We start from the raw sequence: 18,528 nt of genomic DNA, 5'->3' as shown, positions 1-18,528 counted from the left end.
CGGACATGCTGTCACTTGTATTCGCGACCCCATTCTTACGTTTACTACCCAAAGTTTGTGGCCATAGGTGGGGTTGGTACATAGATCGACAAGTAAACAGAGAGCTTTGCCTTCTGGCTCAGCTCTCTCTTTCCTACAACAGACAGACTCAGAATCTGCAACACAGGAGATGCTCCGCCAATCCGCCTGTCGACCTCATGCTCCATCCTTCCCTCACACAGGGAAATTAAATTATGAGTGTATTCGATTCAAAAATATTTAGACGATCATGTAGAATTTGAAAAAGGATTACATTTTTTTTAAAGCAAAATTTAAGTTATTACACTTGATCTGTCCCTGATTCATCAACTAATCAAAATCACAACTAAACAGCTATGGACATAAATTAGTTGCAGCCCTAAAAATATGTCAGCAGGCTACTGCTCAGGCCTGTTGCTTGTAAAAGATCCAAAATTGTCTGTTATCCACCAGGCTTCTCTATATAGCAATTGACAGCATAGAGAATTTTTCCATTTCTCATCATTACGTCTGAAATAAGTGGTACTTACAGGACTGTTGAGAATCATGAGGCACTGGTCGAAGTGGTGATGCTCCATAATGGAGTGGCAGTAGAGCTGGGCCAGAGGATGGTCACTCCTGTTTACACAATGGGCTGTTAGAGATGTTTTATTCTTCTCTGTTTAGTTTGCTATTTCTGTGCGTCCTCAACTATTGCCAAAGCGCACAAATCAAGCACAGCACAACAGCAGAGATCTTTATCAAATACGACACCAAATAAAATGTGCTAATCCAAACAAACCTCTTGATGAATGAGTTGTTGACACCTCTGTGGTCCAAATCGTGACTCAGTGTTGCAATCATCAGGGCCAAAATCTCCAAGTCACTCATGTTATTCTGTCGATTAGAACATAAAATTATTCTTTTTAAGGGTAATTATTTATCAGCCAGTGACTTAGCTATTTCTTTTACAATGGCAACTGACATTACTTGCTACTTCCAAATGACCCTGATGTTTGATTGGTTATAAAGCTGATGCTGAGGACTGATAGTTTTGTTACTTTTGTAATCTAAAAGTCAGGTATTAAAAATGTGGTCTTTATAAACAGTATGTACATATACCCCTAATAATGAATACTATTGATGACAAGATTTAATGTTAATTTTAGAATTAGGTATGCAAGATGATTAAGGATTTAAAACATGTACCTTTAACACCCATCATTAACACAGAAATGTCTTAAGTTTCTGTAGTGAACAGCTGTCTGACATGCTGTGGTACTGGGGTACTGTACTACAAAGAGGACAGTGTTAACTGTTTTATTAATTATAAGCTTCACTGACCTGTAATCTGCCAGATCTGAGTATGGCGAACATGCACTGCGCAGTGTTGAAGGCATGCCGCCAGTTATGATAGGCCACGTTCTTCCTGTAGTTCTTCTTCACGCTTAATATCCACTGACACAGGCTCTGAAAATAGCAAACAGACAAGAACCAGCTAAAAGCATGCAGAAAACCATGTGAGATCATAAAAAAAAAAACAATTAACCAAATTAGTGGTGGCTAATTTTCCATCCTTGATGAAAAAAAGATCAATTTAATTTGCGGACTCTTACAATTCAATTTAAAACCAAGAAAATGTATAATCTAATTAATTTACTTTATCAATCGTTTAGCCCTTTTTATCTCTGAGGGAGAGTGAGAAAATCAATGCAATGATGACATTAGCATTTTTACTGTTTATTATCGGAATAAATTGGGTCACTACTTATTAATCCCTAGCATGAATGGAACAGCAGCTTATGCAATTGGAATTTAACCATCAGTCACCCAGTCAACCATTTAAAAATACATGGTAGGTATAATAAAAAGAAATCACCTTCTGTTCAGGTCGATAATGCATTGCCATGTTATATATATTATGGGGAAGGAACTAGCATAATGTCCCTTAAAATTTGACTTTATGTCCCAATCCATATAATCTAAATACCATGGCACTGATCTGTGGGATATGTGTGTGGGGCCTCTTTAAGTGCCCACACCACTTAAACCTTGCCATGAGCACACTGACCAGTGTTCAATCTCACTCACAAGACAACACCTTATAACCTATACAGGTGTGGATGTTCCTAGACTGTCTCTTGAGGTAATACTTTATAATTGGCATGTCCTTGTACAGATTTAGCTCAGCATTCATCAATATTCATAGTGGTTCTTTCCAGGTCCTTGCCTGGTTCTTGTTTATTTTAGAAATTAAAATGGTATACTATTTACAATATATTTTAGTATTTATAGAATATTACTATTTACAATACTGATAGTACTTTTACTATTGATAACAGATAATTAAAAAAAAAACTGTTAAACTCAAGATGTCAGTGGAAAGAACCTAGAACAGCAGAAGCTCAGTTAAGTTTTTGGGTGAGTTGGTATATTTATGGCTCTCAGCGGGTGGCCGGTCACCGGTGACTGAGCTGCGTGTGATTGATATGGACGTAAGGCCAGGGTGGTCAGAGAGCTCCTGCTTTTCCTCACTCAAGAGCGGGGTAAGTGCTGCTTAGGAAATCAATAAAAAGCCTGTCTTTGTGACCCTCTGTCTCCTGGCATCAAGGCCCATAAAAGGAGCTTGTTCAAGAGCGCCGAGCACAGAGTTTCACTGTAAGAGATTTCCACTGTAAGTATAGTCAGATGGTCGGCACCAAGGACTTCGTCTGGCAATTATGGAGCAAATTAAAGGAGAAAGTCCAGGGATCTGTTTGTTAGTAAGAATATACTATCAGTCAGCCTGGATAATCTGGATATAAATACAGATTATTTATATGTATTCAATATGTCTGGCATTCATACCTGCCTATTAAATCCTGTACCTGCCTATTTTGTGTCTAGTCAGTTAGAGTAGGGCTGTCCGATATATCGCTAAAGCATCGTCATCGCGATGTGCGCATGAGCAATCAAACTCGTCATGTTGCAATGTTTTGATTCTTGACATAAGAAGTAGATACACAGCGTTGTCTCTGTGTCTGTGTAAGTGACAGGCTGCTGCTGCCTGTGCCAGAAGCGCGCAGGGGAGGAGGAGCATGAGGGGGCGGCAGGAGTAAACACAAGGTAACCGCATGGCCTCCATCCACATGGTTTGGCACGTGCTTGTAAACACACGTGTCGAAAGCTCAGTCCAACCCAGTTTCGCGCAAAAAAAGCTATTTAAATGCCTGATTAAAGGGCTGATTACTGCTGTTTTGTTGTTTTCTTCGGGTTTTGAGTGCTCGGCGCTGACTCAGCTCTTGATTGAGATGGCTATGAGAATCACTGGCAAGATAGTTGACATAATCGACCAAAGACCACTTTAGTTTTTGAATCAGTTTCTCTGAATTTGCTATTTAGAGTTATATGTTTGAGTAAATTGAACATTGTGATTTTATTCTATAAACTACGAACAACATTTCTCCCAAATTCCAAATAAAAATATTATCATTAAGAGCATTTATTTGCAGAAAATGGGAAATGGCTGAAATAACAAAAAAGATGCAGACCTTTAAAACCTGAAATAATGCTATAAAAAAATCATATTTATAAAGATTTAGGAGTTCAGAAATCAATATAAAAAAAAAAAAAACGGGTTTATAATCACAGTTTTCATGCATCTTGACATGTTTTCCTCCACCAGTCTTACACACTGCTTTTGGATAACTTTATGCCTGCACTCCTGGTGCAGAAATCTAAGCAGTTCATTTTAGTTGGATGGCTTGTGATCAATAATCTTCCTCTTGATTATATTTCAGAGGTTTTCAATTTGGTAAAATCAAAGAAACTTAACATTTTTAAGTGGTCTCTTATTTTTTGAGAGCTGTAAATTACCATAGTTTAATGTATATTTTAATGTTTTATGGTCCTTTTCTTCGTACAATAACTAGGAGTTCGTCCCTCGTTCCCTCACAGAGGAATTAAGAAATGGACAATAATAATAATTAATTGCAACCCCATCTTCCCCCTTTCTAAAGACATACGATTCCCTAAAGTTAACTACTTAAACAGCAGCTATGTTGCTGAATTTTAGCACTGCACTGCTATAGTTATATCTGTATTGGGTGAATAAAGGTTGAACCAATTCTTAGAGGGAGGATTTCACCCCTTACCCTTGAAACTCTGAAAACAAGGGGTAGGGGTACAAGTTAGAAATGGGATTAGGCCTGAGTTTCATCTATACCTAATAAAAGAAAATATTTTACCATAGCTATAAAACTATGAAATTATGCTACGTTTTTCCAGCTTGCTGAACCTGTACATATGCCATCAGCTTTTTTGGCAAAAGCCTGTCCGTTTCATGGGTGGAAAATAGGAAGATCAATTTATAAATAAGCATTTTTGGCATTTCTATTTTTACGAGCTTTTTGCATATTGGTGTTTCGTGTCCTGCTGTGTGTGTTTGCTTCTCTTTTATTTCCCAGTTAGTGTAAATGGTCCTGAACCCATCAAAGTGAGCACAAAGTACCTTGTACTTCATCTGGAAGTTCTGCACAAGCTTGAGGTCCACAAACATGCGGATGGCAGCCTGGGTGGTCTCAGCATCTGAGAGGTCAAAGTCACTGAAGCTGAAGTCCATCAGTCTCAGAGACTGAGCTGAGGGAACAGTGGCTGCCTATTAAAAAGAGATAAAAAAGAGGGACTTTAGGATTAAAACATGAATGTGTGACTTTATTTATGTATTTTTCGGACTATAAGGCGCACTATCAAAAAAAGTCTATTTTCTGGTCTATTTTTATATATAAGACGCACTGGATTATAAGGTGCATTCAACGACTTCTAATAGGGAAGCTAGGGGAAGCGCCTAAGTAAACAAAAGTGTAATACTTAAAAAAAAAAACCTTTTCTTTCTAAGTGCTGGATGATAATCTACACAGATTGCGTAAAAGTGTGAGTTTTCACTTAAGTTTCTCCAGAACTAATGCTGGGTGCAGCAGCACTAGCATTAGCCACTAAATTCAGCGCTAGCGGGATGCAAATGATGCCAGATAGCACTAGACTGAGGAACCCTAAATGTTCTGGCTATCACCCTTATAACGCTGTATTTCAGCGGAGTGGCTTTAGTGCTCCTTAATAAGACTGGTAGAATTAATACATAAGGGGCACCAAATTGTAAGGCACACTGTCGATTTTTAAGAAAATTACAGGATTTTAAGTGGGTCTTATAGTCCAAAAAAAATTGTTAGGAAAATATATTACATTTTTTTTTTCTATGCTGCACACGCACCCACACACACACAAACACACACACACACACACACACATACACAGACTACATAAACAGACTATCATCCTCCAACACCAGGGATCTCTGTCTATCAGGCATTAATAATCAATGAGCTGTGATCAGCATTGTTTGGGGCGCACAGGATGAGCTTTTAGCTGTGCTCGGCTTGTCTCTCTAACAGAGAGCTGGGGCTTTCATGGCTATAAATCCTGTCTGTGCTGCACTCAGTCTCCCTAGGCTCCCGGTTTATTTCCATCCTCAGGAGAAATGGCCTTCAGCTTCACTGTACGCAGACATAACCAAGACACCCTTACATTCAAGCAGAATCAGCGATCCAATCTGTATTATGACAAAGCACTAGAGAGAACAATGGATTCATATAACTCAGTGATTCTCAAACACAAATCTGTTTGCTTTCCATATATAACACAATATCAAGCCAGGGACCTTTAGTTTACTGCCCACATTTGTCAGCAACTTCCAATCTAGTGCATCAGTCCATTTACCAATATTTGATCCCTGCACTGGTTCTCCATTACTATGTCCCTCACACACAAATCTAATTGCTCTGCTGCCACTAACAATGATGGGCATGTTGTTAACCTCTAAGTACATGTGCTAGAGACCACAGTACCTGATTATGCCGCCACATGTAGTGACCCTGCGACAAGCACTTCTTACATGGTGGCAAAATGTGTTTTAATGTTCCATGGCCAGCTCTTACAACTTACAGCTTGGTTCTTCACCTACCCATTGCCCAAGACATCATCATAAGAACCTTTTGATATGACTTGCATGTGACTTCTGTAACTGATTCTGCTCTTCTCTATGCTCTCCCACTTCATCCACTGCCCCCTTTTCTCTTGTGAGTCTGCAGTATAGCATGCCATACCTCCTCTGTTCTGTTTTCTAGTGATGTGGCCTTGCTGAATGCTTTCCATTGGTCACCTGACCCTAGTCAGTTGTGCCCTACCATGGAAAACATGTTGTCTTGTAAAACAGGCCATAAAATTCTGTTTTACTTTTATCTCACGCCCCCTAAATTTCATATACACCCAACCCACTAATTAAAGTTTTTTTTTTTTAGATTGACTTTCTCTTATAGTTAAGGACAGTCTGAGGACACTAGCAGTTCAGGTGAAACATCTTTTAAAGAAGGGCTGACTGGAAGACAGCCAAAGGATTGCTGCACAATGTGGGGAGGCTGGACGAAGCTCTACCTAGTGGTGCTAGGCTTAAAGCTAACTCAGCAGACTCTACTGCAATCCCTTCATGTGGAAAGACTAAGGAATAATTACAGTTCTAAAGGCTATGTTATGCTACCGAGAGCCAACACAGTGATCTTTTTGATTTTTTATGGTGCACCATCAAAGGAAATCAATGTTTCATCTTCAGTTAAAATAACAGCAGTGTAAACAGCCTAACCAAGCTCCAACCAAGATTACATACTTCATATGTAGTTGTCAAAAAGCAATTTAAAGTGCCGTTCTAAACACACAAGGATGCTTTGCAATCACGTTTACATTCAGAACTTATCCACACAGACCACTGAGAAGAGACCAGACCAGACAGACAACCAGAAATGACAGTACTCATGGAGGACTACATTGGGGACTGAGGAGTTGACCCAGCACATTTTAAAGGCATTTTAATATTTAGGTATTCAGTCATACATATATTCACATACGTACATACTTAAACCCTTATGCCAAGAAAATTTTGAGTATACAATTTTTCTTGGCAATTAAGAGTATCCAATTCATCCAATTTACGTTATCTCCATGTAGGAGGAAACTGGAGTCCCTGGAGGAAACCCACACCGACACGAGGAAAACAGAAAAACAGGAAAACTCCACCCAGATAGGAACTTGAATCCAGGACCCCAGTACTGGAAGTCCACCATGGCACCCACAACAAACTCTAACATTTAATAAATACCAATAAAATTCATTCTATGTTAAAATGTCTCCAATCCCTTTGAAGCAAGGCTGTTTCTAATCATTTAGGGGCCCAAGCAAAATGGCCTGCATAGATACTTTAGATATAAATGTTCCAGTTTAGTTATATGATGCACAGAATTATCACAGATTATTCCTACACCTCATTTGGGAGATAGATTATCTTGGTAGAATTGCATTGACCAAAGGGGTGCTTACAAAGTCTGTTGTAAGTCCAGCTCAGGTCACTAGGCAATTGATTGGTTTGCTTGCCCCGTTGCAACGGGTCTGCTTACAAACCGATTTACTGCTGCTCTTGGTGAAGTTCGAATGCAGATTTAGTGGATTGTGGGAAGAGATAAATGAATAAAATGTAATTTACCGCAGTTACCTGGAGCGCCCGTGTCTCCTCCTCTGCAGCGGAGGCATGATAAGAAAGAACCTGAAGAACACAGACACACATACAAACACATGCACATACATGATAAGCAGAACGTTTTGTTTTGAATTGCCTTGGGAAATCAATTAATATTAAACTGATAGCTATTTATCTCAAGTTAACATTACAGATGTTACTAATGTAACATTTAGAACCACAATATTCTGTGACAGTTTTTTATCCAACTGCCATTAGCCTACTGAACACCACTTAAGTCTTAAGATAATTATTCACTACCTAAGATGCAATATATTAGTGCAATATAAAATGCTATAAAATTGTGCAAAAATCCACAGTGGGATATAGTGCTATATAATGCTTTTTCTATATTTATTTATACAGTGTTCTTATATTATGTGTCTTATTACAAAATTTTGTTCTGCAATGCATCTAGAACGAGTGGACCAAGCAAAACAGAAATAGTTCTGATTGGCCTGTTCTCTGCAAAGAGTCTGTAAGTCAGTAAAATCAGTCTTTAGTGTGGGCGGGCAGCGTTTTTTTTTTCTCCCTCTTCTGGATGGGTGAGTTCAGTGAGTAAGAGGAGGAGCATCATGTCTTCCATCAAAACTCATTTCACCTCTGACTACTCTAAAGTATATCCATGTGTGAAAAACAATGAAAGTCTTGCCCGCTGTACAGTTTGTTATAGTGATTTTTGCATTGCCCAAAGGTGGACTAAATTAGTAAATGATTGCAAAAGACAGGTTGAGGTAATGTGACTATATATACAGGTCTGAAGAAATAAAGAGCTCACTTCAGTTTCTGAATCAGTTTCTCTGATTTTGCTTTTATTTATAGGTTTATGTTTGAGTAAAATGAACATTGTTGTTTTATTCTTTAAACTACAAACAACATTTCTCCCATTTTCCATATAAAAATATTGTCATTTAAAGCATTTATTTGCAGAAAATGAGAAATGGCTGAAATAACAGAAAAAGATGCAGAGCTTTTAGACCTTAAATAAGGCAAAGAAAACAAGTTCATATTCAAAAAGTTTTAAGAGTTCAGAAATCAATATTTGGTGGAAAACCCCTGGTTTTAAATCACAGTTTTCAAGCATATTGGCATGTTCTCCTCCACCAGTCTTACACACCGCTTTTGGATAACTTTATGCCACTCCTGGTGCAAAAATTCAAGCAGTTCAGCTTGGTTTGATGGCTTGTGATCATCAATCTTTCACTTGATTATATTCCAGAGGTTTTCAATGTGGTAAAATCAAAGAAACTCATCATTTTTAAGTGGTGTCTTATTTTTTTCCAGAGCTGTAAAATAGCCAAAGGGCGAAGTTCTATTGTTCTTTGGTATCCTTTTGGTGTGTGCGAGGTTTTTTTCTTGGGGTGGGGGGCCAGGAGATTGGGAGGGGGGGTTCAAGTCCACATCCAGGGGGTACCTCCCTAAAATTTTTATTTAATAAAACATGGGATGTCTGGTAGTGCTACTAAATCACAGTTGTTCATGCTGCTTTTTGAGTCACAGCAAGTTGTCGTCTGCTTTCTAGCATGCTCAGACAGACAACATTTTCAAGGTGTAAATAACCCAGTTTCTCAGCTCAGCATCCTTTGAGGCTAACTCTGTGATTTTAATTCTCACACTGCTCTCCTAGGAATCATTAGTAACACGGAGGCACTGTGAGAGGAGGGGTGTGAATGAGAAACTCTGTCGGAGAGGGGAAAGGCTTGAAATGAGGTGCTGCCATCCTGTCAGCTGCAGAAGAGTGCCTGTCATGACGGCCCCTCTGACTGTGACAGCTCCAGAATGGACAGACCAGAGGAAACAGGAGGCATCTAGCCTGGAGTGAGCTGCCTTTGAATGGAAGTGTGAGAACAGGGCTGAAACAGTACATAGAATAATGTGTCTATCATTTCTATACAAAGAGAATAACATTATTAGACTTGGATAAAAACTTCAGCATCACCTAGAAAATGAGTTCATCTGTATTAGGTTACAAATTGTATCATCCACCAAGCTGAAGGGATCATCTTGTGCTCCGTTATGTCTGGAGAAATCGTTACACTGCTTTTTAGAATAGGAACCCTCTAACATACTCTCTCTAAAGCATGGTGGAGGTAGTGCAATGGTTCGAGGATGCCTTGCAGCATAAGGTCCTGAATGCCTTGCTACCACTGTGGGAACTGATGAACTGGATGAACTAGTAGTACAGTTTGATAGATAGATAGATAGATAGATAGATAGATAGATAGATAGATAGATAGATAGATAGATAGATAGATAGATAGATAGATAGATAGATAGATAGATAGATAGATAGATAGATAGATAGATAGATAGATCTTTATTGATCCCTTTGGGAGGTTCCCTCAGGGAAATTAAAATCTGAAGTACAGTTTGATCATGCAACAGGACAATGACCCAAAGCAAACACAAGCATTTAAAATTTAAACATAAATATAGCAGTAAGCAACCAAATTCTATCTATAAGATTTCTAAGGTATAGTGGAGTAAATTTGTCCTGAGGAGAGAATGAAGGTCACAGACTCTCTGAATGTGTTTTTTTCATAGTCAGTTTGGATAAATGTATAAAATATATTAATTATAATATAATATAATATAATATATATATATATATATATATATATATATATATATATATATATATATATATATATATATATATATATATATATATATATATATATATATATATGTTCTTAATATATTAATCACATTGGTCCTGCCTTGTAAAAACATTGACCCTACCCATGCTTCGTTTTGCCAGGAACTGTTCACACAGCATTGTGCATGCAAGATGGCAGAGTGCAGTACAAAACATTAAAGGAGAACTCTGGTGTGAGATATACTTGGGGTAAAGTAAAACATGATAACAAGTACAATACTTTTGTCAAACATCCCACCTCCATTGACTTCCAGCATTCTGAAATGCAGCTCTTTTAGCCAAAGCTCCCAAAAGGCTTAAAATGCTAGTGATAGGGGCATAGTGTTGCCCATGCAAAGAAATTACTATTTTTACACCATTAATAAGCTCAAATTAGCTCCACACTTCATTAGTAGAATCCTGAGGGCCCTGACTTTAAAACGGAGTCTTGAAAAAGTGCACAGGGAGTGTATTAAAAGAGACTATTTGTATAGGTAGTTCTCCAGATGCCACCATCTTGAATTGAAGTCGATAAATCGACTGACAAGTACACTTCAGTAGGTAGGATAGGGGAACTGATTGCAAAATTAAAAACATTTCCAGCTGTTGCTGAAAATACCTTTTTTATTTTCATCCATTTCCACAGAATTAATTTTGCAATCTGATGAAATACCTCAAGATACCTTAACTTTGCTGAAACACTTCTTCAAACCTAGCTGGTCCCTTAAATGGGTTTTTCATTGTCTTTGTAATAGGAAAAAAACAAACAATCAGACAGACCTCAAGTGTGACTTCCTGCTTGGCCATGGCCCTCTCCACCGTCTCATACATCTGCGTGTTCTGGATGCCCAGCCCACAAAAGATTGCGAAGGCCTCTAGAAACTGCTCATCATTCCGGTTAAAGGCCTTTACCTGACCTGTGGCTTCGTCCATTTTGTTGACCAACTGGCAGACACCTTCACAAGACAGGAAAATAAAACAAGTTAAAAGTGTAATTTCTCTAAGTTTTTAAAGCATTAAATATAGGTAACATCTGCTAATTTGTTTTAAGCTTATTTTCAGAGAACATCAAAATGCATCAAAATTAAATTTCTTCGGACAGAAACAAAAACAATTGCATTTTTTTAACAGAGATAAACCTTCACACCAAGTGCGACACATTTCGCCTTATGTGCTCTGTAAACAGGGATAGAATCTTCACAGTTCTCCATTTACATTTCCACTTATTTTCTTTTTCTCTGCTCCCTGTCTGCTTTTGCTCTCTTTTATTTCCTAATTTGTTTCCTACGGTGGCCGAGAAAGCCCAGCGCAGTGCAAATTGAAAAGCGCTGCAAAAGCACAAAACACATCCATCAAAATTACAACACAGGCGCAGCAAATAGAAAAACGCGCTTCAAATAGAAAAACGCGCTGCAAATAGAAAAACGCGCTGCAAATAGAACCACAACACAACGGAAGTGAGTCACAACACAACGGAATTTTCCCGGGGGACCTTAAAAGATGCTGTACCAGCTGTATACAAAGGACAGTAAGTGGCAAACAAGCTTCTGAAAAGTAAGTTATGTTTATTACCTGTGATTGCCACGGTTGTGTGCATATTATTAAAAGTTCTGCTTCACAAAACGCCTTGTTTGCCACTTTTATGTGTCCTTTGTACACATAGTGAAGTCCGAGACGTTACTGAAGACGCAGCTTAGCTGGTACAGTATCTTTTAAGGTCCCCAGGGAAAATTCCGTTGTGTTGTGACTCACTTCCGTTGTGTTGTGGTTCTATTTGCAGCGCGTTTTTCTATTTGCAGCGCGTTTTTCTATTTGCTGCGCCTGTGTTGTAATTTTGATGGATGTGTTTTGTGCTTTTGCAGCGCTTTTCAATTTGCACTGCGTTGGGCTTTCTCGGCCACCGTAGTTTCCTCCCTAGAAAAAAAGAAATATTAAAAAGTAGGTCTCCTTAATATCTCTGGAGTTTCTCCTAGACAACAATGAGATTAGATGGAAAGACAAAGAATATTTAGCATAAGTCTTCTGCTGCTCAAATGTGTCTAATGAGATAAAAAGCTCATTAATCTCGCATGTCTCCTGTTCAGGTTTAGTATAGATCTCAATGTTGTCTCATGCTATTTCTCGTAATTTTAGGAGAAACATCTGTGACAAAGATATAAAAGAAAAATCAAAGATCAACATTCGGGCAAAAAAACCTTACTCAGGGTCCACTCGAGTGCTCATTACCAAGAGAAGCTATATTCTGCGTTTATTTGTGGAAATGAACAGATCAGGATGCACCAAAAAAATAAATAACACAAATAAATAAACTAAATAACTACCTAGTCTGTGTCACTGTATTTTATCTTTCTCTTTTACAGAGGTGGAAAGTAATTAATTACATTTACTCAAGTTACTGTAATTGAGTAGATTTTTTTTACTAATTTGTTATTTTTAAAGTAGTTTTTAAAACAGGTAATTTTACGTTTACTTAAGTACATTTTGACACAAGTAATTTACTTTGCTACACTGGAAAACTCCTGATTACTGAGTAAAAAATAAAATGCTGGGAAAAAATAAAATAACAGGCAATAACGTCTTCATGCAATACAAAATGTGCCTGTTTCTCCCCGGCTGTCAGCTTTCAAAACTTCCACATCAAATAGTTAATTAAAAACAATTTAATTTACTATGTAACTATGTAACTTTTACTCAAATTACATTTTAAATTGAGTATTTTTTACTTTTACTCGAGTAGATTTTTAGCAAAGTAAAGGTACTTTTACTCAATTACATTTTTTCAGTACTTTTTTCCACCTCTGCTCTTTTGTAGTCTAGACTTGTTTTTATAGCTTCTGTCATTTGATCTATACAAGGTGAGCTGTTCTGCTGTCGTCTTGATACTCATTTGTCTGGTCTGTAACCATAACAACTGATCTCTGATTGGTCAGCCTGATTTTAAAACATCTGTACAATGCAGAAATTGTATGAGGCGTTGCTTGAACAAAATGTGGAATGTTTCGTCTGCTTGTTTCAGATTTTATGTGTTTGTTTTTTTAAACTGCTATCTGTTTTTTTTTGTCAGTGTAAAAAAGGCTTTAGGCTAAATTATATGATTTATCATACACACCACTGGTGATTCTCCTTCTTTATTTCACTGCAAATTCAAAAGCAAGCAATTAATTACATGAGGTCAATGAAATAAAAAAGGCAGACAGACCAACAGGGCATCTGCACCTTTGTACCTAAGGATTTGAAATTTCCAACCATATGGAAATGACAGGCTAAAATATTCAAATGTATTCAGGGTGTTTACAGAAGGGCTTGCACTGGTGCATCCCCACTCGCTCCTCTGTGAAGCCTGAGGGTGGGAGGAAATCGGTTTCATTTGACCGGCATCACAATGGATGGTACTGGCTGTGCAGCTGACTAATGATGTCTCTTGAAAATGCATGAGAAGCCCCTACGGATCACTGATAAGATCTGTCATCTTCATGGAGAGCCAGGTTTAGGCACCTCAGAACGTGATGTTCCATTAAATACTGCTGTTTAACTTTCGATTTATACTGAAATTGAGGCCTTTCTAATGAAGGGGGCTCTTGTGGCATTGATTAATACAGTAATAAATAAGACACGGGGATTGCCCTAATTGATTCAGGCATATGCTATTGGATCGGGCTGTCGATAGATAGAATTTAACCCTTTGTGACACTGCAGTCACATAGCCACATAATTGGCTATTTTTTCCCTCATTTCTCACGTTGCAATTGTGTTTTAAAAAGAAAACCCCAACATTTCTAAGGGGAATTAAAAACCTGGCACACAGGAAAAGAATATAAAATATTCTGTATTGCTGGGCTTGTCCCTGCTAACATTGATGTTCTGAGCAGCACAGTGGACATTTTGAAAGGAATTGCATGTGTGTGTCTGAAAGGGTTAAGCTGAATCTACCTCTGATCCTTTGTTTCTTTTATGTGCTTTATTTCAGCTCTCTTGTAGAGACATCAGGCATGCAGTAGCCTTCTTTTTATAAGGCTTCAAAGCAGCTCAGGTGTCAGCTTTGTGGAAATACCACTTAAAGATTTGGACACAACGTCTCATTCAGTGTTTTTATTTTTTTTTCCTTACATTGTAAATGAATACTGAGGTCATACCGACTATGAAGGAACACATAAGGAATCATGTAGTCAAACTAAAAGTGTTAAACAAACCAAAATACTCATTTACAGCTGTTAACTTGCGGTTTCTGAGGCTGGGAACTCTGATGAACTTATCCTGTTCAACAGAGTTAACTCTTGGTCTTCCTCTTTTGAGGGCGGTCCTGATGAGAGGCAGATTAATCAAAAAGTTTTTGATGGTGTTTGGGACTGCAGTCAAGCTTTAAATGCTTTTAGATTCACTGACCTTCATTATTTTAAGTATTTTTTTCTTTACTAAGTTTAGTAGTTCTTGCCATAATATGGATTAGAACCTTACTCAAATAGAGCTATTCACTGTATTTACCAACTCTACCTCTTCACAACTTCACAACTGATGCTCTCAAACACAATACATTCAAGTAATTAACTCTTGACGAGTTCAGCACAGCTGTTAACTGAAAGCCATTCCAGGTGACTCTACCTCATAGAACTGACTTAAAAAATGCTAAGATGTGTAAAACTGTCATCTAAGCAAGAGGTGCCTACTTTGAAGAATCTCAAATACAAAAATAATTTGTTTACAGAATAATTCCATATGTTGTTCTTTATGGTTTAGGTGACTTTAATATTAATCTACAATGCAGACAAATTTAAAATAATACAAAAGCACTGACTGCGATCGATTGGCAGCCTGTCCAAACTTTTGACTGGTAGCGTATTTTACAGCAGAATATTAAAAACAAGTAGCATTAGATATAAATTGGTGTAACTGTTGACATTGGCTGTATCTTAATTTACAGTGAAATCTGTGTAGGTGTGGATATACAGTATTACAGAGTAATTGATCCATCATTTCTTGAAGTTGACGTTCTAGAAGGAGCAGGAAAAATGTTCAAGGAAAGCAATCTGGACCAATATGACAAGAACCAACTGTGATAACTAGACAATATCTCCAAAACATCAAACTTTCAGGTGGGCTGTTGTGTTTCTGGTGTATTAGGCACATAAAATCTGAATTAGGACATCCTTGGTTAAACATACTGTTAATAGATTTAATGTAAACTCTCACAAACAGCATTGAATTGAACAATGCAGGAACTGTATCAAATGACACCATTAAAACTCAATTAAAAAAAAAAATCAATTGATCAGACATACCGATAACTTTGTCCTTTTTGCCATTCCTGATTGGTGTGCATAACAAGCTCTTCACATGGTAGTTTGGCGAGTCTGGATTCTCACTCTGGGAAGAAGAAAAGCACAGCCATTCAGCTAAACAGGCACACAAACATTTAAGGTCTTATTCACGTAGATATACAGGGGTTGGACAGTGAAACTGAAACACCTGGTTTTAGACCACAATAATTTATTGTCCTTACGGACAGTTCTGGTGGAAACAGGAGAGTTGAGGTGCACATTGAATTCTGCCGTGATTTGAGCAGCCGTGGTTTTATGTTTTTTGGATACAATCCGGGTTAGCACCCGAACATCCATTTCAGACAGCTTCCTCTTGCATCCACAGTTAATCCTGTTGGATGTGGTTCGTCCTTCTTGGTGGTATGCTGACATTACCCTGGATACCATGGCTCTTGATACATCACAAAGACTTGCTGTCTTGGTCACAGACATGCACCAACAATTTGTCCTCTTTTGAACTCTGATATGTCACCCATAATGTTGTGTGCATTGCAATATTTTGAGCAAAACTGCTAATTGAACCTTCACCCTCTGCTCTTACTGGTGCAATGTGCAATTAATGAATATTGGCCACCAGGCTGCTTCAATTTAGTCATGAAACCAGCCACACTAAAATGACAGGTGTTTCAGTTTCATTGTCCAACCTTTGTACAGTAGATGGATAGACTTTTACTTTATTTATCCTGAAATAAATGTAGTAAAGCTTGCATAATTAAAAAATAAAATAATCAACATTGTCAAAAAAAAAAAAACTTTCCCTTTCTTTTATTTACTGTTTAATTTGTTTTTTTATTTACTCTTTAAATACACAGTCAGAAACCTACAGAGCCCCTAAGGGGACATCATGTTAAAAAATGCTTGGGAAAGAGATCCTAATGCATGGGCATGACTTATTAAGGCATAGGAATGAGATCCTAATGTTTGGAAATGAGATAATTAAGTTGTGGCCACAACTTTTTAAGACGTGGGAACGAGATAAATAAGTTGTAGCCAGAGAATAATAAAACTTGCTTTAATAAAATAAGAATGCACATGAAGAAACTAAATACTACATCAAAGTCCCAATCCAAGGATAATCTTTAGTAAGAAAATTGAGAGTGATCTGTTTTCTTATGATTTTAATCTCTGAATAAATTATGGTGATATTTTAGAGTCTCTTGCAGTGAGACATGGAATAATTCTAAGTAAAAGACTCTTAATACTTATCCTTAAAGCTGACTGGCTGAGATGCAGGCAGTATGTAGACTTGTTTACCTTCCTAAGGCAGTCATACTGTTCACAACTCCTGAGAGCTGCTTGCTCTGTTATCTGTGAAACAAAAGAACCTTGTGGCCAAGCCTTAATGGTTATGATTTAATTCAACAGTTTCCAAGCCTTAGTAAGTCGTGGCCATGCCTTAATTATTTAATTCCCACGCATTATATATGTAAGCTTGTAGTCTTTTAAATCACACCCTGACATACAGCTCTGGAAAAATGAAGAGATCACTTTAGATTTAGTTTCTGAGTCAGTTTTTTTCTGATTTTGCTATTTATATGTTTATGTTTGAGTAAAATGAACTTTGTTGTTTTATTCTATAAACTACAAACAACATATCTCCCAAATTCCAAATATAAATTTTGTCATTTAAAGCATTTATTTGCAGAAAATGAGAAATGGCTGAAATAACAAAAAGATACAGAGCCTTCAGACCTCAAATAATGCAGAGAAAAAGGCCATATTCGAACAGCAACTCAAATTATTTATGTATATATTTAACTGTATATGTCTCAGTACTCTCACAAGAAAAGCCTCTGAGAAGTCTGTGTGAAAATTCCTGATCCTGCAGTGAGCTTGCCCTTTGGGATTAGGGATCTCTGTGATTCCTGTATAAACTCACAGTCCAGGGAAATCGCTGGTCTTTAGTGACATCAGGAATGTTGAGCGGCTCCATGGTGTTCTTCACGTACTGGGCATACATGTAGTTAATCTTGCTCACATCACCGTCCCTGTGGGGTCAAAAAGAAAACTTTGAACTACAACAACACTGACACAATCTTGTGGCGAGCTTTGCAAGTTAGTATGGACAGTTCTGAAGCTCCCATAAGCTATTTACTTTTGTTAAACTATTCCTCTAATGCACCCGCATTTATTTTCGGATTTAAAGACATAAGCAGGGAGTAAGTCCATAGAAAATGATTCACTTTTGCACAGCTACTATTCTGGGCTGTTTTTGGGATTTGCTTCTGTTCTGCCTGCTAATCCTATGTGAACGCTAAAGTCTAATTACACTGGGCACCAAAATAAAAAGCGTTTTTTTTTCAAGTCACTCGCATTAGTCACTCACATCAGCAGCACGTGTAAAAATGATTAAAGGAATTAAAGGAAAATTACCATAGAAAATGAATCAGTTTGGTGTGGCACTGTGAGAAAAGGTTACATTTTTTGGGTGGAAAACACCATACAACACTAATAAGAGTCCATGGGCTAAATTGGACCGTTCTATGGCATTTTTAACATGTCAATGAGTGCAAAAAGCAAATGAAAGAATATGACAAAGCTCTTTCAGAGCAATGCTGAAACTAAAGGACTTACCGTATGTTTTATATTATATGGCACACTATCAATAAAAGTCTATTTTCTGGTTCGCTTTCATACATAATGCGCACCAGATTAGAAGGTCCATTGAGCGACACTTACTACTAAGTACATTAAAGTGAGCACAAGGGTGTCGCCATGTTTCTCTTCTGATGGGGAATCTGGGGGAAGCGCCTAGGCAAACAAAACTGTAATTCTTAAAAAAAAAAAAAAAAATTTAAATTGGCTTTACTGCTCCTTAATACCTGACTGGTTAAATTCATACATAAGGTCCACCGGATGTTTGGAAAAATAAGATTTTTATAGCCTAAAAAATACAATAAATAAATTATATTACTAGCTCTATCGACTAGCTGATGTGGTATATTTTTATTGGGTCAAACATGGCGTAACGTTTGGGT

General features: G+C 37.5%; 1 protein-coding gene across 4 annotated transcripts in view; it reads right to left on the bottom strand.

The window, feature by feature from the left end:
* The window catches only part of pde5ab (phosphodiesterase 5A, cGMP-specific, b), a 93,818-nt gene that overhangs the window by 10,377 nt on the left and 64,913 nt on the right, over positions 1-18,528 (bottom strand). For 3 of the 4 annotated variants that reach the window (XM_049482727.1, XM_049482728.1, XM_049482725.1), the window contains exons 8-15: positions 17,430-17,538; positions 15,512-15,596; positions 11,016-11,191; positions 7,565-7,624; positions 4,487-4,633; positions 1,342-1,467; positions 800-894; positions 549-636 (exon numbers count right to left, since the gene is read on the bottom strand). In XM_049482727.1, the coding sequence (XP_049338684.1) occupies positions 549-636; positions 800-894; positions 1,342-1,467; positions 4,487-4,633; positions 7,565-7,624; positions 11,016-11,191; positions 15,512-15,596; positions 17,430-17,538 (886 nt within the window). The remainder of the gene's footprint in view (positions 1-548; positions 637-799; positions 895-1,341; positions 1,468-4,486; positions 4,634-7,564; positions 7,625-11,015; positions 11,192-15,511; positions 15,597-17,429; positions 17,539-18,528) is intronic. The other variant, XM_049482726.1, reaches the window with a different exon arrangement.

This window comes from Astyanax mexicanus, chromosome 8, assembly GCF_023375975.1.
Source record: "Astyanax mexicanus isolate ESR-SI-001 chromosome 8, AstMex3_surface, whole genome shotgun sequence".
Lineage (NCBI taxonomy): Eukaryota > Metazoa > Chordata > Actinopteri > Characiformes > Acestrorhamphidae > Astyanax > Astyanax mexicanus.
This window is presented reverse-complemented; position numbering and strand designations above follow the sequence as displayed.